At 38.7% G+C, this 23129-nt stretch overlaps 2 protein-coding genes across 3 annotated transcripts in view; one reads left to right on the plus strand and one right to left on the minus strand.

Moving 5' to 3' along the window:
• Positions 1 to 2571: 2571 nt before the first annotated feature.
• LOC140509624 (uncharacterized) lies at positions 2572 to 11371 on the minus strand. The gene is made up of 2 exons (XM_072617308.1): positions 10668 to 11371; positions 2572 to 5523 (listed from the first exon to the last, which is right to left on the minus strand). Exon 1 carries the CDS (start codon positions 11369 to 11371, stop codon positions 10688 to 10690), a length of 684 nt encoding a protein of 227 aa, XP_072473409.1. The 3' UTR covers positions 2572 to 5523; positions 10668 to 10687.
• The window catches only part of BMPR2 (bone morphogenetic protein receptor type 2), a 225700-nt gene continuing 213818 nt past the window's right edge, over positions 11248 to 23129 (plus strand). The window contains exon 1 of one of the 2 annotated variants that reach the window (XM_072617306.1): positions 11248 to 12191. In XM_072617306.1, the coding sequence (XP_072473407.1) occupies positions 12116 to 12191 (76 nt within the window). In that variant the 5' untranslated portion in view covers positions 11248 to 12115. The remainder of the gene's footprint in view (positions 12192 to 23129) is intronic. The other variant, XM_072617307.1, reaches the window with a different exon arrangement.

A 23129-nucleotide genomic window follows, 5' to 3' on the forward strand; every position in this document is an offset into this window, starting at 1 on the left:
TCCCATGGTCTGCTCTAGCTAGAATACACCCTGTTGAGTGCTAAGTCTATATCCTGGCCATTTCTGGAGAAATGTCCTCGGCTCCTTAAAAGTGTGTGTGTGTGTGTGTGTGTGTGTGTGTGTGTGTGTGTGTGTGTGTTCTTTTTAGAATAAATCTGAGACTAATGATGGAGGAAAGTGTTGGCCTGGATTTTTGGTTATGTTCTGCATACACACACATTTATATATATATATATATATATATATACATATACATACATATATGTATATATTCAGAAGTATAATGAATTGATCTTTTATTGCTTTTTTTTAAGTGAAAATGAAATGGTCCTGGGAACAGGTTATTCCTGCTATCTAAAGACTAGACTAGCTAACTACAGAGTGGCTCCTAGCTAGCAGGTAGGCCACTAAGCAATGAATTATTTGGATAAGGTGACACATGACACATAAAAGAAAACAGAATAATCCTTGGTCCTCTTTGGCTGCTTCCACTTCCACAGAGATAGAGGTAGAACAGAGGTAGAGGGCACTAAGAATTACATAGTTTTTAGACTAACTACTTGAAAATATTAATTTAAATATTGGTATTGCAATTGTGTAATCCTTGTCCAAGGATGAAACAGTTGTTCAACTAAAATTAGAACTGAATCACATTTATGCACACGTTCTCCTTACAAATGAAAAGTCAATAAACTGATTATCTAGCACTGTAGATACAAAGAAAGGTAAAAGATACCCTGCTCTGAAGGAGTTCATATTCTAATGGTGGTTCTAAATTTAGACAAACAGCAGAATCTTTTTCAGACAAGCTACTGTCTTGCCATATTTTGTGCTTGTGAAGTTAATGTTTTGAACCTGAGACTTTACCTCTATTTTTATTAAATTTTCTCTTACTTAATTCAGTCTTAACATTTTAGTCTATTAAGATCCTTTTGGAACCTGTCTCAGACATCCTGTTAGAAAATGCTAAAAGAATTGGTACCACCAATGAGACAAGTCAGGCAACAAACTTTCATTAAGTGGTTACTATTTGTGAGGCACTGTGCTAAGTACTAAGAGTACGGAGAAAGACAAAAGACAAGTACCTGCTCTCAAGCAGTTCCCATTGTGGTGGGGGAGACCACATGAGAACAACTAGGTACAAAGAAAATATATACTGGATAAATTGGAGGTAATCAATGGAGAAAAATTGTTAGCATTAAGGCAGATGAAATTTTAATTGGGACTTGAAGAAAGCTAGGGAATCCAAGAGGCAGAAATAAGCAGCGAGGCTTCAGGCATGGACAACAGTCAGTGAAAATACTCAGAGATGGAGAGTCTTGTTTGAGGGACTGAAAGGAATCCAGTGTCATTGGATTGTAAAGTACTTGGCCAGGGTAGGGAGGAAGTAAAGAGTAAAAAGACTGGAAAGGTAGGAAAGGACCAGGTGTTTGTTTGTTTTTTTAATGTTTTTAAATAATTTTATATTTGGTCTTACTTGTGCCTAAATCTATTTTACCTGAAGAGCTCAAAACTCCTTTAAAAAAACTACCCTTAAACTTAACTCAGTTACCTTCAGAAAAATCCACCCAAGTGAAGCACATTCCATTTAATACTAATGTGGGGGTATGCAAAACAGCACATAGGTGATTAGGGAGAGTGAACCAGTGGTAGAACTGGTTCCTAGATTCCTGTTGCTCTAAGAAGAAGATATATGATCATCCTCCCCCACACTAGAATCTTAATTCCAGTTTAGTAAGGCATCTCCTGGGATAATATCCAAAGGTGTTAGTAATGTTAATAATAGAGTCAACTCTTGATTATCCTTGTAAGTAATGTGGAGCCATAGTGTGGCTAAATCCAATAATAATTTTCATTTGACTTTGAAGAGGTTTTTGTACTTACATTTAAATATGGGTGTTTCTCACGTTCTCACAGTTCAGAATACTTAAAATAAAATCATTATCCTTTAGAAACAGATATGTTGGGCTTTTAGATTAATACAAGGACATGGTCGAAAGCAAAGCTGGGGCTACAATCCTCACAAAAAAACAATGTTAGTTAGCTATCTTTTTAGGTCAGGATAATAATGAGCTTGCTGGTTAGTAACTTCTATGCAGGAGGTATTTATTTTTACCTAAAAGGCCTTATATTTCAGCCTCTGCTGGCTAGAGAAAATAAAGGCATTGTTTCTATCAGCAAAGTAGTTAACCACATATAGGAAATGATGATGCCAATAATTTGAAAGCAAGGTTTGGATAATCAAGAATTTGGATAATTAAGACAATAATGAAGTTGAATGAAAAGAGAGCATTTACTTAGGCATATAAATGGTGGATAGTCAGGAGACATATTTTTCTATGATTTTGTGGTGAGTAGGTATTGCTATGGATAGAGTACCTGGATCTGGAGTTAAGATCTCAGTTCATAATCCTGCCTCAGCTTTTTACTATATGTGTGAACCTGGACAAGTCACTTAACCTTTATTTTAAAAAATGTAATTTGTTTATTGTAATATAACTTCCACATAATTTTGTCTTATGTATACACAATGGACCACGGGGTCTTCCAGACAAAAGTAGGCTAAACCAATTAGCTTGATTTAATGTATTTTTTTCCCCCAAAATTTATTAATTTATTTGTTTTCAATTTTCAACAATAACTTCTGTAAGTTTTACATTTTCTCCCCTCTCTCCTTCCTCCCTCCATTTATTCCTATGGGCTCCACATACACATTCTTATTAAACACATTTTCACATTAGTCATGTTGCACAGAAGAACTGAAAGTAATGGGAGAAGCCATGAGAAAAATAAAACCAAACCAAGCCTAACAAAAGAGAAGATAGTCAGCTTCATTCTGTGTTCCAATTGCATAGTGCTTTCTCTGGATGTGGATGGCATTTTGCATCATTCATCCTTTGGAAATGTTGTGAAGGGCTAAATCTATCAAAAACAGTCCTCGCACACTGTGGCTATTACTGTGTATAATGTTCTCCTGGTTCTGCTCACTTCTCTCAGCATCAGTTCATATAAGTCTTTCCAGGTTTTTCTGCCTGTTCATAATTTCTTGAAGCACAATAATATTCCATTACATTCATATACCACAACTTGCTCAGCCATTCCCCAATTGGTGGGCATCCCCTTGATTTCCAGTTCTCAGCCACCACAAAAAGAGCTGCTATAAATCTTTTTGTACATGTGGGTCCTCTTCCCATTTTTATGATCTCTGTGTGATATAGCCCTAGAAGTGATATTGCTGGATCAAAGGGTATGCACATTTTTATAACCCTTTGGGCATAGTTTCAAATTGCTCTCCAGAATGGTTGGATCAGCTCACAACTCTACCAACAATGAATTAGTGTTTCAACTCTCCCACATCTTCTCCAATATTTATCATTTTTCTATTTTGTCATGTTAGCCAGTCTCATAGGTGTAATGTGGTACCTCAGAGTTGTTTTGATTTGCATCTCTCTAATTAATAGTGATTTAGAACATTTTTTCTTATAACTATAGATAGTTTAAATTTCTTCCTCTGAAAACTGCCTGTTCATATCTTTTGACCATTTATCAATTGGGGAATGACTTGTATTCTTGCAAATTTGACTCAGTTTTCTATATATTTTAGAAATGAGGCCTTTATCTCAGACACTAGTTATAAAAATTCTTTCCTAGTTTTGTGCTTTCCTCCTAATCTTGGTTGCATTGGCTTTGTTTGCGCAAACTCTTTTTAATTTAATGCAATCCAAATTATCCATTTTGCATTTCATAATGTTCTCTATCTCTTGTTTGGTCATAATTTTTTCCATTCTCCATAAATCTGACAAATAAGCTATTTCTTGCTTCACTAATTTGTTTATAGTATCAGCCTTTATACCTAGATCATGTACCCATTTGGACTTTATTCTGGTACACGGTGTCAGGCATTGGTCTATGTCCAGTTTCTGCCACCCTATTTTCCAGTTTTTCCAGCAGTTTTTGTCAAACAGTGAGTTCTTATCCCCTGAAGCTGGGATCCTTGGGTTTATCAAACAGTAGACTGCTAGAGCCATTGACTACTGTGTCACATGTACCTAACCAATTCCACTGATCTACTCTATTTCTTAGCCAGTATCAAGTGGTTTTGATTGATTGATACTTTATATAATACAATTTGATTGATACTTTATATAGTACAATTTAAGACCTGGTATAGCTAGGCTACCTGTCCTATTATTTCTTTTCATTAATTCCATTGAAATTCAGGACTTCTTGTTCTTCCAGATGAATTTTGATATGTTTTTTTCTAGATCTATAAAATAATTTTTTGGTAGTTTGATTGGTATGGCACTGAATAAGTAAATTAATTTAGGTAGAATTGTCATTTTTATTATATTAGCTCAGTCTACCCATGAGCAACTGATGTTTTTCCAGTTATTTAGATCTGACTTTATTTGTGCAAAAAAGCATTTTGTAAATGTGTTATGTAGTCCCTGGGTTTGTTTTGGCAGGTAGACTCTCAAATCTTTTATAGTATCTACAGTAAATTTAAATGGGATTTCTCTTTCTATTTCTTGCTGTTGGGTTTTGTTAGTAATATACAGAAATGCAGATGATTGGTGTGGGTTTATTTTGTATCCTGAAACTTTGCTAAAGTTGTTTATTATTTCAAGTAGTTTCTTTTACTTGATTCTCTAGGATTCTCCAAGTATATCATCACATCATCTGCAAAGAGTGATAACTTAGTCTCTTCTTTGCCTATTCTAATTCCTTCTTTTTCTTCTCTTATTGCTAAAGCTAACATTTCTAGTACCATACTGAATAACAGTGGTGATAATGGACATCCTTATTTCATTCCCAATCTTACTGGAAATGCATCTAGCTTATCTTCATTATATATAATACTTGTTGATGGTTTTAGGTAGATGTTACTTATTATTTTAAAGAAGGCTCCATTTATTCCTACGCTGATTTAATTGATTTCTTTAGCAGCTAGGTGGTGCAGTGGATAGAGTGCCAGCCCTGGGGTCAGGAGGATCTGAGTTCAAATTTAAACTCACTCACTAACTATGGAACCTTGGGAAAGTCACTTAATCCTTTTTGTCTCAGTTTTCTCATCTGTAAAATGAGTTGAAGAAGGAAATGGAAAAGTACTCCAGTATCTTTGCCAAGAAAACCCAAAGAGTTGGACATAACTGAACAATAAATTCCCTTCTTAACCTTTTGAATTTGTATAGAACTTGGTTCCTTTTAATTCAGAACTGCAACATTAGAGATGACTTCAGTTAACTCCTTTTCAGTGATGACTTGTTGAGTATGGTTAAATTTCAAAGTCAACTTCTCAATCATCTCAGAGATATTTATGCTAGAATCACCCATAGTTGTCATCTTTGCACTTTGCACATTGGTGGTGTACTTTAGAGTTCAGTAGATGATGTTTGCCAGACTGTTCTCTTGATGGTTCTGCAATACATCAGCATCAATATCATTGTAGCTTCTTATACTCTCAGCATTTTCAGTGGTATTCAGGGAAAAGATGGATTTTTCTTCTGTCTTATAATTATAGACCTGAATCAATGAAAGATAATAGATTCTACATTAAATTCATACCCCATATTCAGCAAGCCTAGGACAGTGACCAGAGCATCTCTAAAGGGAGAGATGTTCTTTCCCACTTCCTTTAAGGTCACTAAAAAGTGGTCAGAGTGAAGTAATCCTCTAAGTTTGTCACCCAGTGAGCTTAGCTTCCTTCCCAGCTGCTTGGGAAGATAGTTACCTTATTTTACATCTGTTGAGCAACTGAGGAAAGGATAGTACCACAACTTTAATCTAAGAATACGTTAATAATGAAGTATTTCTTCATGTCTTCTGGATCCTTCATATCTTTTTTTATAAAGAGAAAAAGATCCAAGTCTATACTCATGGGCAGGTTTTAGCTTTCTCATTGTGGGCATACTTTGAAGCTACCAGCATTTTCATAGATTTATCAATTGTCTGGATGTTTTTGATTGACTTCAATTGTCTAATAATCTCTTTTAGAGTTGCCATATTTCTGACTTGGAACCATTGTGACTGTAGAGCCTAGATGGGATCATGGGTATAGCAGCTTGAGAGAAAATGGTGGTACTGACCTTGATGAAGATCAGATCACTTAAACTTTCTCATCCCCAGTTTCATCATCCATAAAATTATTATAATAATAACACCTACTTCATTGGCATATTTAAGGATTAAATGAAATATTGTATGTGAAGTGCTTGATAACTTTACAGTGCTATTATTATAAATGCCATCATCATCACCATCACCAGAATTAACTATTTATGCATACTTGGATCACTTTCCTCCTCTGTTTCACTCTTCCCCACACCCCAGTAAGAAGGGGATCATATTTAATGACATTTCCGCAGGCAAAAGTTAGTTTAGGCAAAACTGAAAATCAAAATTTGTCTTCTGAATCTTCCTCTCTCCTTTGTTCTCTTTTCTAATGCAAAACTACCTTCTAAACTATCTGTATTTAATTGGGCAGGAGTCAGGGTTTGGGGGAGAAATTCTTAAGTCAAAGGAGAAAAAAGCCTTCAGTGGTGGAATTTTAGGCAATAGGAGATTTTGTATGCAAGGTGTTTCTAGAATTGTTCAAATTACATCATGTTAGAATATTGCTCATTGAGATACTTGTGCTAATATTCATGATCACATAGAGCCCAGATGAAGATGGATGTTATACAAACACAAATCTTAGTTGAAAAAAAAAAAACCCTCAAAACAAAGGGCCTCACTAATTTGCAATAACTTGGTCATAGGACAGATAGAAATTTACTTTTTTTTTTTTTTTTACAGTCTGTGAAAAATCAGTATCCTAAGCAATAGCTACACTTCCTTTTAGCTCTAAAAATTCTATTATTATATTTCAAGGTGGTATTTGTTCTCTTAAACAGGCTAAACATTCCATTTGCTTTGTTAGACTAGTTGTTTTGTAACTGTAGTATATAGCAATATACTGCATTTTATTTAAAACAACCAATAAATAATTATATATTATATAACTGTTTCATTTCCTCATCTGTAGAATAATGGGTTGGGTTACTTGCTTTTTAAAAGAATAACATTTTATTTTTTTCCAATTACATGTAAAAACAATTTTTAACCTTTCTTTTTATATTTGAGTTCCAAATTCACAGTGCTTTGAAAATAGTAGACCTTTAATCAAGATTTGTTGACTAACTGTCTGATAGTTCAAGTGGGGACTCATCCAGATATGTGTTAAACTTGATGACTTTTGAGGTCCCATCTGGCTCCCAGATTCTGTGAAACTTGGGAACAGATAATGAATATTGTTTAATTCATTATGACAGTCCAGAAAAAAGACAGACCAACAAATGATAATTTGGAAAGAGTTGTTGGCAGTGGTGTGCAAAGGAAAGCTTATGGTTAAATTTTCAGCACAAGCATTTACATCTCAAAAATCAGCAAAAGTTACAGATGTTGGCTTCATTTATTGTTTTGTTGATTGTCTAGGCTTAAGAAAATGATAGATAAAATGTTAATAGTTCAAATCAAATTTAAAAGTATGCCCCATACATCCCCTCCCCTCTTCCTCTCCTCCCCTCCTCCCCCCCTCAGAGCCAGTTGTTGAACATTTATCAGCATATCATTGGTTGTAGGACATTTAGATCTTTAGGTTTCAGGATGTTATGGTATTAGAGTGAAAAGGTGTCAGGAATAGGTAGTGGGGGAAACTGCTGCCCTTCTGAGTTCATGTCCCTGCACTCCCTGTCACAAGGTCCATAGATTCCAGAATCACAGTTCTTTTCCTTTGGACCTCTTCTTTGTTATCCTATAAGGCTACTTTGACTGTGTTCAACATAATTGATATCATAAACTATCTTCGATACGGTCCAATGAAAATTTTTAGTTACCAGTAAGAAGTGATCAAACATTGAATCTCCTAACTGTGATTGCTCAGCTAGTGGTTGAATACTATATTTGTGATCAGGGTCTGCTTCATTTTTGCTTTTGTACTCCCAGCGCATAGCACAGTGCAAGACATGTAAGAGGTGCCTGATAAATGATTGTTGATTAAGCCACTTTTACATAACACTACAATTCACAAAGCACTTCTCACAACTCCAGTATCCCTTCCTTCTACATACTAGAAAGCTAAGTCTCAGACAGATTACCTGATTTGTCCACAATTTTAAGACTGGTTAACAGGGGAACCAAGGCTTGAACCCAAATCTCCTGATTCAAATTCAGAAGCTCTTTCTCCTATGTGGGTATTTCTTACGTGGAGGGTTGTCTACAGCCTATTCCTTCTAGTACTTTAGATGCTACACATGGGTATGATTTTCTGAGGGAAAATGCCATATAAATAAACAAAAGTTGAATGTCGGCTGCAACATATAATTTGTGAGGTAGTTTGTTTTAATTTTTCATTTTAAATAGCCAGATTTTGGAAGAAAAAGTACAATGCTAGTTAATAACCTGCAAACTGTCACAAAACCTTAATTTTTTGAGTTCTACCTTTGCTTTTTTTTCAAGTAAGTAAGAAAATGGGTTTGCTTTGTTTTTTGCAGGACTAAATTCTGTCCTCATCTATAAACTAGAGTACATTCACATCAGATCTGTACAAATATTTTAGACTTCTGCGTATGTCAAATGTTTCTTAGGCAGAAACTTACTTGGCAGTTTTCCCTGAGCCACTGAATCCCCTTTTGACCACTTCAACCTTGAGCTTCATTTGGAACTGGCAGAACTTCACTGAAAAATGGGTATTGACCCCGACAAGAGAGCTGTTAGATAATGTTTAGCCTCTAAAGCAGTCCATGTGCCATCCGTAGCTTTTCCTTTCATCCCTATTCCAGAGACTTGGGTGGAAGGTCCCTCTTAAACTTCCCATCTCATGGGGCTAATACTACTTTACACGTACGTCCTTTTATACACAAGTAATAACAGCCATTATGATACTAATGTTTGGATAAAGGGTATGTGGTTCTATAGAGAAAGACTTCTAGCAAACACCATGCTACAAAAATGTCTGGGAACCCAGGCGGAGCTGGCATTTCCTTTACCTTGCATCACTGCAGTATACGATGCCAGTTTCACCAGGAGCTACAATGACTTGAATAAAATAATATTTATGTAAAAAGGTGTTCAGATGAGGGAAAGCTGTGGATTAAGAGCAGAGGGTTGGAGGTTCATTAAATAGTGCCTACATGTTTTTGTAACTCCTCGAGGCTCAGAGCATGGACCTGCCAAACCTGCCTCGGGAATAACTCCAGCGCTCCAGGGGAAAAGAGAAGGCTGGACGGGGGAACGCCTCCCCCTTGCCCTCCTACGCAGGCTCTTCTCCCGCAGGCGGAGTGCCAGCTGCAGACTGCTTCCGAACATGGCGAGACTGGGAGCTCGCGTCACCGGGCTCCGAGCCCCTCCCCTTCCCTGAAACAGCCCCCCACCCCCACCAGCGTCTGCGTCTGCCGCAGCGGGCTGTTTGGGCTCCTGGTGGGAGGAGGCAAAGAAACATCCTCTCCTAATCCTTGCTGTCTGGGTACAAGCAAATGGAAAAAATGGGACCATCCAAATGGGACTTTCGCAGTTCTCCAGACTTGAGGCAGGTCATGCAAAAGGCATAATTAAAAAAAGAAAAAAATGCATTAGAAAAGCAACCTCTCCATGGTCTGTTTTTAAAGTCTTCCCTCCTCCCCCTCCAGTGAATTGTAAAGGAGCCATAGTAAAAATAGCTAGCACTTTAAAGTTTGCGAAGCGCTTTTCCAGTATTATCTGTCCTAATCCCCATACACCCTCCCATCCCCATTTCATTGATGAGTAAACAGCCAGAAGTGAAGTGAAGTGTCTGAGGTCGTATTTTGAACTCAGGTCTTTCTGATAAAGAGATTGGGAATGTCGTTTTGGGAAAATGAAGGGCTGGAGTGAGAGTGCTCAGGTTTAAACACCACCTCTGATGCTTAATGCTCCTTTGACAAAGGCTGCCTGGAGCAAAGGGAAGTGAAGCGACTTCCAGCTTTGTGGGTGGGGGATAGCCTGTGCCAGACCCTTCCATGCAGTACAAAGCTTTATTCAGCATCCGTGGGACCGGCTGGGAGGACAGCGCTTTAGAAGCCAGTTGTTCCACGAGGTCTCTAGGGGCTATCAGGAAGGGTTTGGAAGATGGAGAGAGTATTTATGGGAGAGCATTTTGGGGTTAGGAGGAAAATAGGTTGGCTTTGTTTTGCTGAATTTGTTCGCTTTTCTTTAAATCAGGAAAGGATACATACAGGAAGACCAAGCGCTCGGATTCCCAGGGAGAATCGAGTCCAGCTCGTAATTCAATTCTCTCTCTCTCTCTTTTTTTTTTTTTTTGGTACCTGGGACTACAACTCCCAGGTAGGCCACCTTTCTCCCCGAGAACCAATGAACTAAGAGGACCCTCCCAGAGTACACTTCTATGAGCCAATCGTCGAGGGGAGAGGCGGAGATTGGGTGAAAATCACTGCTCCCAGAAGTTCGCAGAGCTCTTACGAGAAAATGTTATCGCGCTTTCCCCTTTCTTTTCCCTCCCTACGCGCACATACACACACACACGCGCACACACACCAAACTGAACGTGCAACAAGCTAGTGTAGAAAGGGGATGTGTGTGCGTGTGTGCTGCTAGTTTTGACCCTAGTTCCCATCCCCCGCCCAAGTTCCAGGCTCTAGACTAGTGAAACCCACCGGAAAGGGGGAGGGTTCACTCACTCCCAGTTCGAGGCTCGAGGGAGGGGCGGGGCTAGGTGGGGCTCGCGAGGCCGCGCAGCCGCAGTGGTGCTCCTCCGTAGCCGCCGCCGCCGCCGCCGCCGCCACCACCACCCGGGCTCGACCGCAGGCTGGAGACAGACGGGGCCGAGAAGAGACAGAGACTGAGGAGGAGGTGGAGGAGGGGGCGGGGCGACGCCCGGTGACCGGAGCGCCGCAGACTGGCAGCTGCAGCGTCTCCCCCCTTTGTGTCTGGTCTGCTCTGGTCCGAGGCTCGCGAGCTGCTCTCTCCGCCGGGGTGCGGTGTGTCTAGGTGCCCCCTCCCCCTCCCCGGGCGCCTCCATCCCCGCGCCGCCGCCCCCTCCCCCCACGAGCCCCGCGGGGAGCGGGCGTCGAGGAGCCGCAGCCCCAGCCTCCGCAGCGGGAGAGCCGAGCGAGGAGGGCGCGGGGCGCGACCCGGCGGCGGCAGCCCCGGCTTCCTCGGGGGGCGGGGGGGGCGACGCTGGGGGACCGCTGACGGGAGGAGGAGGCGACGACGAGACCCGGACGGCGGGGGAATGGACCTCGGAGCGGCTCGCGGAGCCGCGGTCCCGGGACTTGGAGCGTAAAAGGAGGCGGCCCAAGGAGAAGAAGAGGCCGGGGGGACCCCGTCCGGCCTGCCCTCCTCCCTCGGTCCCTGGCATTCGCACGCGCCGGGGGCTTACTGGTTTCGGTTCGGCGGCCCGGGCGGATCATGGGGGGAGTCACCTTTGCGCATCTCGTCCGCCTTGAAATCGAAGTGATTTGAAGCGAAACTTCCTTAGGAGGGACGTGCCCCCCACCCACGGAGCCGGCCTGTTCCCCTAGCCCCCCACCACGCACCAGGAGCGGGAGCGGCGCGCGATGCGGCCTGGAGCCCCGGGCTTGACGCCACCGCCGGCATCGCCCCTTCCCCACGCAGGGAAGTTGTAGGGGCGACGTTGTAGGGGCTCCCCCCGCCCCCCTCGGTCTGCCTCGGAAGACCTCCCCCTACTCGCACCTGCTCCCTGGCTATGTTTCCTTCCAAACCGGGCTCATTTTTCGATATTGTGAAACTACGTGGGAAAGCATCGTGGTGATTCCGCAGACGCCCCCGGCCCCCACCCCTCTCCACCTCTCGGTCCGGAGCATGCATCCTGTTTGGAGGGCACAGCCGCGCGGCCCCCCTGGCCTGAACCACGTCCGAGGAGGAGAGAAATGAAGGGAATGTTCTGCAGTGGAGTCCCAGCTCTGCAGACGGGTCCTTTAAGCATCTGCTGTTTGTCCTTTCAAACTGCATTGTGAGAATTCCAAGCAGGAACATCAAGATAACTCAAAACGGGAAAAGGAGGGGGGGATTCCTCCTGCCGGCGCTTCTCCCTTTCTCTCCTATTTTCGTGACCCTCTTTGGCTCCGTGGCTTGCCCAGGTATGACTGCCCCTCTGCAAAGCCTCGGGCCGCTGCTGCTGCTTTCCTGGACGGTGTTGCTGATCAGCACTGCGGCTGGTGAGTAGCCTCTGGGTGCTGTTGACTAGCCAGCTATTTCCATCTGGGGTGGGGGAGAGAAGGGGCAGGGCTGGCATTTAACTGAGCGTGTGATCGAGGAAAAAGCAGGCTGTCTGCTGTCCCAGTCAAGGCGCCGATGCGGATCGAATAACTATTTCGGGGAGAAAAACTGTATAATAATTGCATACGTTTTTCCATTCAGTCAACTGGAATTTAATCACTTAACATATTGGTGTTATTTATACATTTCTCTTGGTATTTTTTCCCCAACTAGGAAAAAAGCATAGTGGGTGTGGTATCATGACATTTTTAGCTGTGAGGTAATGCGAGAATTAAAAATAATGTTTTAATCACCACTGAACTGTGTGTGCCATTATGAGATCTTTGGGAATAGAGCTTTCAGTTTTCAAAGACGCAGATTTATGTTTAAAGCTTGGCATTTTTATTACAGCGTATGCAGGACTATTAATTTTTGAATTTGGAACATTTTTGGGGGGAATGTTGTTAGCTCCAGATTACTCGTGTTATTTTCATATGTTCCTGAGTGGCTAGATTAGATGATGATGAGCAGATCTGTGATGTTCTTCAGGTGTTGTAATACTATTAATTGCTGGTCTTTTTGGACAGACAAGCATGTCAGGGATTAATTCTCTGAAGCTGGTAAACTCGTTCCCCATATTTTCCTGTATTTTTAGGGTTGCTGTTGGACAGAGATATTTTCTGACATCACTTTCCAGTCACTGAGACAACTTTAAGAGTGTGAGTCTTGTGAGACTTGAAGTATTACTGTAGTTTATGAGTTATAGCAGTCACCCCTCCTTTTTAGACATGCTATTCCTCCAGTTTGTGGAAATCTTTCAGTGTTTTATCCATTGCTTGGAAGACAAAATATAGAACTATTTTATGTAATCAGTTACTCATCTTCACTATCGAACCGTACTTATAATATTGTCTCTGTTTAAAAATAGCATACAGATTACTAATTTAACCACAAGGAAAATTTGACAATGTTTCCATACATACGGTAACGTTGTGTGAGCTTCTTGATAAGCGCAGGGTGTGCTTCCTTGTTTTCCATTTTTTAAAAAGGGCCTGCTTCGAGAAAGATTGCTTGTTAACAACACATGTTATAGTGACTTTTGTGCCTAGGATATTTTGATGTTGCCTTTTACTTTTAGGATGAATATGTTTATAATATAAAAATAATTTGGTATTTTCAGTTGAAAATATTTTAAAACTCAGTATTCAGTGTAATAGATTAATTATTTTGCCTCCTTATTTATCTCTTTTAGGGAACAAATAACTTTTTTAAAATTTCTTTGTGACTATGTTAGGTAGTGAAACATCCTTCATATGTAGCATTTTAATCTACATATGGAAGCTGCATATGTTAAATGCAAAATTTTAAAAAAGTAAATGGCAGTGATTTTCCAGCAAGGTGCAGTGGGAAACAGACATCATGGCTTTCAGCATTTTTATGTCAGCATTTTTGTTGTGCCTGCGGCTGTACTGGAATGTAAATTCAATAATATGTAGCATTTATATAGCATTTTACTTTTTGCAAAGTGCTTTACCTGTTACTTCCTTTGATTTTCCTAACATGCTATTTCAGTTGATCCGTATTAGGCACTATTATTATCCCCATTTTACAGGTGAGGAAACTAAGGCTCAGAAAGGTTAAGTGGCTTGACCAGGATCACTCAACAAATAAGTAACTAGTACTGGTAAGTTAGGATTTGAATTCAGACCCTCTCAACTCCAAGTCCAAGGTCCTAGTCACTATGGTAGTCTGCCTCTCCAATGAAATCATTCGTGATATGACCTCCATAGAGTAGGATAAAATTATGGATTTAAACATTATTTTCTATCTCTAATAATAAAAGTTTTTAGAATGATAACCTAAAAAGAGTTTGGGACTTTTTTTGTTGCCATTTAAATCATAGCTTGTGGTGTAGGTATAGTGAATTATAAAGTTTGACTGGTTTAATTCACAAAAAACCCCCAGCATTTTTAATTATGTTTCTTTAACTAGTGTAGCATTTCTCAATCTTTTCAGTGCTAGGACTCCTTTTTAATGTCAGAATATTTCATGGATTTCACATACACACACGTGTACACACACCCCTTCCCATGACTGGAGTTGTGGAAAATACATAAGACAATCTACTATGAACTCAGTAACACCTTTAAATGAATTTGCATCTTATTAAGTACATACATTTGAAAAATAGTACTACCTGTGTTGTGAGATGTATTCTGCTTACGTGTTTATTTATGAATTCATATGTCCTTCACAAAAAACTTGAGAGACCTTTTTGGCTTACAGGTTGGGGAGTTACTTCTCTATTTACGTTTTGAAGAATTCAAAATCTGCTCAGGTAAAGATATACAAAACTGAATTTTTGAAGGATATGTATAATAGAATTAAGAACTCTTGCTAATCGCTGATATGTAGAATATTTCATTACTTTTGCTCTGCCAGCTTTGGGAAGGCACTTGATTAGGGTACCTGGTGTTCCTGTGGTGTGAAAGGACCTTTACCCAGTACTGTCTGCTAGGCTGAACTTTCACACTTTGGTATTACCTTTGGTGGAGTGGTGAGCTGCTCCTATTCCTCATAGGCTTACAGATCATAGAAAGGTGCCTTGGAGGTCAGCTGTGCCAACCTCCTCATTTTACAGATGAGGAAACTGAGTCGAGGGGAGATAAAGTTACTTGCTGAATGTGAGTTCTCTTACTCTGGAACCAGCACTGATAGGCACTGCCCCCACATTGCATCCTCCCCTTTGGAAAGTGGTTGTCTTTTCAGGTGAACAACATTATGACCTCTGATACTATCTCTCCTCAGTCTTTCCTGTAGTTTCTGTTTATTTGATATTTCACTTTCTACCCATCCTGACATAGTCAAAGTGTACTTCAAGTTAAGAACACCTGCTTTCAGAAAAAATTGAGACCATCTTATGAGGAGCTTCCTTAACTTTTCTTTCTCCCACTTCAGATCACTGTCTTGATTTCTCCATGTCCTGGCCAGGCCCCTTGCCTTAAGTCGGCTTGCCCTTTTGTTGTCTTCTGCCATTAGAATGTAGCTCCTTGTGGGTAGAAACTATCTCCTTGTATATATTTGTGTCTTCAGCACATAACTAAATACTTAAGAATCTCTCTCTCTTTCTCTCTCTCTCTCTCTCTCCTTCCTCCGTTCACCCTTTTCTCTTCCCCTCCTCCCCTCTTTTTCCTTCTTTCTTCTACACATAAACACATCCTATGCATGCCTTTGATCCCATTCCCTCTACCTTCCCCCTTGCTTCAACATTCATCCCTTTCTTTGATACATCTTCAGTCTTATTCTCACCATTTCCTTCCCAAGTATCAAGGAATGTACTCAGATCTGGGGCAGGAGGAGCCTTCCACCTCATGTAGCCACCACCCCACTTCTCTTCCTTTCTCCCCTTCTTAACTAAACTTATTTTAAAAAGTTGTTTTTATCCAGGCTCTTTACTTACCATTCCCTTTCCCTTGAAATCTAACTTCCATCTTTCCTACTTTGCTGAAATTGCTCTTTCCAAAGTCAAGGATGATTTCCATATTACCAAATCAAATGAGCTTTCAGTTCTCATTTTTGTTCTTTACAAGCATATTTCTTTGAGATGCTTTTTCATATATTGGCTTTAGGGACACCACACTTTGTTTTTGTCTCCTTCACTGTTTTCTTATCTTTTTCCTAGTTCCTAAATTGTCCAAGGTTGTATTTTGGCTCTTAGACTTCATTCTTGAGAGTGTCATTCTCTTTCAATAGTTTCAAGGAGAGACAGCTCCTAAGTCTTTTATTTCTCACCCTGATCTCCCTCCAAAACCCATACCCACACCTCTAGCTGCCTAACTGCACTCTCACTGGTACCTCAAACTCAATATATTTCAAATCAGTCTTTTTAAAAATTTTCTTCTAAATACTCATTCAGACAATACCTACTTAGACAGTAATGATAACCTCCAAAAAACCCAATAACCTCCTACTTCCATTTTCTCCCTCTAATTTTATGCTTTTGTTGCAATGCCCTTTCTTTTCAGTTGACTCCTAGATAGGTGTATCTTGTCTCTTGTTCTCCAGTTTTGTATCACCGACTGCCTGTTGGGCATTTTGAACTATGTGGCCTATAGGCATTTCAAATACAACAGGTACAAAGCAAAACTCTTTATGCTTCACTTACCCAAACCCACTTTTCTTTTTTAGTTCAGTATTTCCATTGGGGTGCCACTATCCTTCCAATCACTTAGGTTCACAAACTTGGAGCCATCCTGGGTTCCTCATTCCTCACTCATTCCACATTTCCTATCAGTTGCCAGGTCTATCACCAATAGGTGATAGCTTTATATCTCTAGCACCCAGATTTTCTTTTCTTTGCATAGAACAATTAATTACCTCAGTTCATTAGCTTCCTAATTAGTCTCCCTGCCTTAAGTCCGACCCCTCCCCATTTCTCCCCCCCCCAAAAATTATCTTCTTCTTATTTTGTATGTTCTTATATGTCCATTTTGTGTACCCTGTTTAGAATGTAAACTCCTTGTGGGCAGGCACTATTGTGTTTTGTTTTTTTATCCCCAGGACTTAGAACTGCCTGGCACATAGTAGGTGCTTAATAAATGCTTGTTGATTGAGTGACTTAATCTTCTTTACACATAGATCTGATTAGCTCAGAAATCTTCAGTGGCTTCTTAGGGAGTCAGATTAAAACTCTTTTGCTTGGCATTCAAAGCCATTCACAGTCTGGGGCTGCTTTACTTTTACAGATTTATCTCATATTGTTCCCCCATATACACTCTCTACTGGTAAACTGGACTATTTCCTTTTCCCCCAAAGCTCATTTCTTTCTCATTTCCTTATCTTTGCTCCTTCTGTTTCTTCCTTCATATTTGTTACCTGTTTAATTTCTCTATGTCTTTTAAAACCCAAGTCAAGTGCATTTGATAAATACAAATAAAGTAAGTTCTAAGTGAGGTTCAAGGGGAAATGATGATTACTGACTGGGGGAACAGGGAAGGTCTCATGGATGAGTGGCCTTTATCATGAATTATTTTGTGTTGGAATTATTTGTATATGTGTGTCATTCCTTTAACTAGACTTCTGAGTTCTGTCAGGGTAAGGATCCTGTCTTATCTTTCCTCGCAACTAGCATGGTGCTCTGCATATGATAGCTACTTAATAAATATTTGCTGAATTAATTTAAAAACTTTGAAATTGTGAATCAAATAAGAATTTATTATTTGCATTATCTAAGATTCTTCATTTAACAAAAAGATTTACAAGTTTCATTTGACAATCAGATTCAGTAATAAATTTAAAACAATTCAGTTTGCTAGATTCTTGTTTTATACACCAAGCTTTAGGAACATATCTAAATCAAGATATGACTTTAGAGTGTTTTAGAACAGGATCATAGGATCATAAATCTGAAAGAGAGCCTCAGAGATCATCTAGTCCAGGGTCTCTTAACTTTTTTGTGTATTATGGACTCTTTTGATCATCTGATAAAACCTGTGGACCTCTTCTTAGAGTATTTGTAAATGCATAAAATTAAATGCAGAGAAATACAAAGCAAATCAGTTATATTGAAATATGGTTGTTAAAAAAGAACAACCCACACCTCAGAGCCCAGGTTAAGAACCCTGGTCTTATTCAACCCCAGTAGGCACTCCCCATGGAATAACTGCAAGTTTGGAACTAAAATGCTTTATCATATTTTAATTAGGGTTAGGGAGGCTCATAGTTTGGGTCTGTCAGTTTGGGTAAGTACATCAGGTAGGAGACATGTTGGGCAGTGATTGAACCTTTGGAACTGGTTCTGGACCAAGAAAAAAATGTTAATTATACATTTGAAAGTTCTGTTGGCTTTTTTGGCTTATTGAAAGCTGTAGTGTATGTGTATGTGTATATGTGTTTGTGTAAGAGGAGTGTAGGAGTGCGGGAGTGGAGAATTACTAAGGGGAAGGTTGAAGTGTGGGATGAATTTATCTTTTCTTTTACCTAAGACAAGTTATGATCTATAATGAAGTTATAATAGTACTATCATAAATAGTACTATTTAACATGGGTAAATACTGGCCTTTTTTTGTAAATTCTAATGTGCAGAGTGAATACTCTTTTATGGTACTTCGTCGTACCACATATTAGTAATGAATCATATACTACTTTGCACCTTTATATCACTGTTTTGTTTGTGTCTTATCCTCTAGAGTAAAAACTAGGTCATAGAATGTAGGGACCAGATTTTATCTTTTGTATTTATCCTCCTATGCTTAGCACAGTGCTTATGGCCATAATAGGAAGGAAAGAACTATTCTTTTATTAATACCTACTATGTGCCAGGCATTGTGCTAAACACTCTACCAGTATCTCATTTGATGCTTGTAACAGCTTGGGAAGTAGGTGTTATTATTATTATTCCCATTTTACAGCTGAGGAAACTGAGGCAGGTGGTGGTTAAATGACTTTCCCAGGTCACTAAGATAGTATCTGAGGCTGTATTTGCACTGAAGTCTCCCTGACTCCAGACTTAGTCTTTATTCACTGTACCATTTATAAATTCTTGTTGAATAGTAGCAAGAAAGAGAGATATAGGAGTGGGGGGGATTAATAATTGCTATTCTAGGCTCTATTCTTAATCCAGATGACATAACAGAAGTTTCTTATCTTCCTTGTCCCAGTTATCTCATCTGTAACATGAGCAAATTAGTTGCATGGGGAAACAATGGACTGGGAAATAAGGAGAGTCTTGACTTTGCCTTAAAAATATCTGTGTGACCTTGGGAAAATTGTTTAGCTTTTGGGTCTATTTCTTCATAAAATAAAAAAGTTGAATTAGATAATTGTTTGTCAGATTGGCTTCAGTTCAGTAGTGTTCCTCACAATATAGAATAGACTAGATAGTATTGAGAGTTTTCTTTAGTGTATAAGGTAGCTATCTACAAACACGTTTCTAAACAAAACAAAGCAAAAAACCAGACAAGTGTACTGTATTTAGGGGAGAGTGCCATGCATATAGATGATGCATAATTTGCATGATATTCTACTTTGGATTTTAGACTTAAATCTTAAAACATCACCACTGTAATATGCACAGATTTATTGTTAGTGTTAGTATTTAGAGTTTGTTGTATCCCTGTAATTGCCTGTGATGTAGTAAATGTTTGGCAAAGCTTGGCAGTAGGTCTAGTTTCTACCAATTTTTTTTGTCCCTTGGTCTGTGATTTTATTACTATAGGGAACTTGTGCAGATAGGCAACTGTACTGCCATTTAAAGCCTTAAAGGCTTACTTAAGACACTGAGAAGGTAAGACTAGTTTGTGTCAGAGGTGGAATTTGAAACCAGGTCTTCCTGACTGAAGATGGACTCTCTATCCATTACACCATGTCTCTTTCTCTCGCCAGAGCTGAATAATAGGTTATGAGGAAAGAGAAACCCTATCTCTTGCCTCCCAAAAAAGCCCCAAATTATATGGAAAGATCCAAATGAGAAGAAATGAAATATCCATCATACTACCATCTCTTTTAGAAAATCCCATTTCTTTATTTCTGAAGTGAGAAATAGATACTGGTGTTCTTCAAATTTTAGAAGATGCACTGAAACACTTGATTCTCCTCCTCCATCCCTCCCCCATTAGTCTGTAGAACAGAAATATAAAGAGCACTATGTATATTTTTTTTGTTTTGGTATTTTCTAACAGAAGGAAAACTTTGCCTCCCTACATTCCCTCGTATACTTTTCTGCCCAGGACTTAACTCAGTCAGCACTCTCTCTTTTCCCCTAATCACTCCTCTAAGGATATCTTTTCCTAATTCCTCTCCTTAAACATTCTTCCTGATAATCCTTCCAAACTAATGCTGTCTAGGTATTGCTGATGTGAAGCCTTCAAATACTTTGACCAGATACTCAAGTGTTATGCTTCCACGTACTTCTTTACCTCTTTGGGTCTCCAGCTTCCTTCACCTCCTATAGTAATTAATACCTGCCTATCTTCTGTAGAAGGCAAGTAAGGAAAGCATCTTAAAGGTTTTTAAGCCTCTTCCTGATGAGTCAGTGTGCTCATTTGGGAGATGACCAGAAGTAGAGTAATTATGACCTTAGTGAAGGGACTAACCATGCTGTCACAAAACTGATGAATGGAAAATCTCAGTAGAAGAAATTTTTGGGAAAAGCCATTATACTTTACCATGATATTTCCCTTGATATTGCAATTAATTCACCCTTATTTGTGTTTATTTTTTTTAAATTCTGTTTGCCAAGAATGAGTTTTGTAAGATTCCTAGTCTTGAGTAGTATTGCTGTTATTTTAGTGTGAAAAGAATGGCTCTGATAAAAAATAAAATTATTTAAAGATACAAGTGGATAGAGAGACAGCATAGTGTACTGGGTTGAGTGCAAGATCTGGGGTTAGGGCATTTGTTTTTGGGTTCTGGCTTTGCTACTTACTTCCTACTTGAGTGACTGGGGGCAAGTCTTTTAACCTCTCCTGGATCTTAGGTTCCTTATTTTAAAATGAAGCAATTGGATTTCATCATTCCATTCCCACTTACTTGTCAAATTAATCTTCCTAAAGCACAAATCTGGTCATATCATCTACCAATCTGACAAATTCCAGTGGCTGTCACCTCTGTAAAATGCTCTGTTCAAAACCTTTGCCTTTTGAAACCTGGTTCCCTCCTGTCTTTTTAGTCTTCTTACATCTTACTTTGCCCCACATGCTTTGCAATCCAGTGATAGTGGCCTCTTTGCCTTTCCTTGAATGTTCCATCTTCAGACTCAGGGCATGTTTTCTGGTTGTTCTGCATATCTGGAATGTTCTTTCTTGTCTCTGCCTCCTGGCCTATTTGGCTTCCTTCAAGTCACAGCTAAAATCCTGTCTCTACAGGAAGCCTTTCCTGTTCACCCTTGATGCTAATATCTTTTCATTATTGATTCTTTCCAATTTATCCTGTTAATATCTTGTTTGTACATAGTTATTTTCATGTTGTCTCCTATATTAGATTGTGAGTTCCTTGTGAACAGTTAATTGTCTTTTGCTTTTCATTGAATCCCCGGGGCTGGAACTGTGACTGGCCCTAGTAGGTATTTAATAAATATTTGTTTACTAAATGACTTCTGAGGGCATTTTCAGCTCTAAATCTCTAATCCTGAATCTTAAATTAAGAGTGTCAATGATACATATACAAATCACAACCCTTTTGAGGGTTTATTAGGTACATTAGAGTCCTGTTAGGTTGGCTTTTCATTTCATTAATTTTATTTAATTAGAAGTATTTAAAACTTTGTGTTTTTGTACAATATTAGTCCTATTGATATAGATAAGAACTTTATATTTAAAAGTGAAAATTAGTTCATTTAAAAATGAAACTGTTTTATCTCAAAAGTTCTTGTCAGTATTAACATTCAATTCAAACAAAATCCAATTAAAATAGAGAATAAATTCTATATTCTTCTCAGTTTTACTGTATGAATAGAACCAGTAGTTTATAAAAGCTCTATAATGTTGAAATAATTTTTAAATTAAATTTCAATTTGTCTTCAGATCAGCCTTCTCTCCCTTTTTTCTTTCCCCTTCCCCAACTGAGAAAGCAAGAAAAACAAATTCTCTGTTACAAATATGTATAGTCAAGTAAAACAAATTGCTTTATTGGCTATGTGGGTACATCACCTCTTTGTCAGGAGATGGATAGCATGTTTCAATTTAAGTCATCTGGAGTTGTTGTTGGTCATTGTGTCAATTTGCATTCCTAACTCTTTCCAAATTGTTTGTTTTTTTTACAATATTGCCATAATTGTATAAATTGTTCTACTCATATTATTTTGTATCAGTTCATCCAATCTTCCCAGGTTTCTCTGGAACCATTCCCTGCTATCATTTTTTATAGTGCAATAATATTTTATCACATTTATGTAACATTACTTATTTAGTCATTGCTCAGTTGTGGAACACTCTGTTTATAATTCTTTGCCACCACAGAAAAGGCTGTTATAAATATTTTTTTGACCATATGCTTCTAAAGACCCCATTGTGTTTTAAGTGTAGCAAAATCTCATTAGTTTAGACTAGGCATTGGGGATTGGTGACAGGTTAATCAATTTCAAGAAAAAACCAATTCCAGAATACTTTTCAAGAAATTGAACTATATTACTTGCAAATGCATATTATAATTTGAATTAGTCTTACAAAGTAATATCAAAGAGAGCTTGTTTAAGGAATAGGTTTAATAAATAATTTTATGTAATAAGCATAATAGTAAAAGGTACTTCTAATGACTTGGAATTTTAGCGGTAGCAGGGAATATAGAAATCACTTGAAAAGAGTTTTATTTAAGTAGGTGAAACATTTTCTCTGTACTTTTGCATACCATATCATTTTTCTTAGAAATCCATTAAAAAAACAGTTTAGAAGTAAGTTGCAGCCTACCCACTGACCACATTGTCACATTCCATATCATCTGGGCCCAAATAAGTGAGATTTTACTTTATTGTCATTAATTCAGGGGAAAATCTTCCCCCCCCCCAACCTTTTTTGTTAGTTTTATTTTACTTATAGGAAAAAAATGGGGAATTTATTACATTTTAAGATAAAATTTCAGTATCTACATTTTTCTTGTTATTCTTGCTTTGGTTTTATTGATTTAGTTTTCCTAATCCTGAAAAACTAATAATAAGAGATTACTTTTTACTCTTTTATTAGTACATGCAATATTGAAAGAAAAGGTTCTGATTCAGAGATTTTTGTCAGCTGACATGCCTTCCTGAAAAAAGCTGACAATTTTATTATTGTAGCATATGCGCAGTAGCTCCAGTTTACTGTTGTATTGTTTTAATTTTTGTTGCAGTACGGATTTTTGGGGGGCACTTACAGATATGATTTGTCTGGATTTTGTTATGCATAAAATGTGTAATCTATGTCACA

This window comes from Notamacropus eugenii, chromosome 6, assembly GCF_028372415.1.
Source record: "Notamacropus eugenii isolate mMacEug1 chromosome 6, mMacEug1.pri_v2, whole genome shotgun sequence".
NCBI classification, from domain to species: Eukaryota; Metazoa; Chordata; class Mammalia; order Diprotodontia; family Macropodidae; genus Notamacropus; species Notamacropus eugenii.

Coding starts and splice junctions, on each gene's coding strand:
- LOC140509624 (XM_072617308.1), bottom strand. CDS start 11,371: ATGCCAGGGACCGAGGGAGGAGGGCAGGCCGGACGGGGTCCCCCCGGC.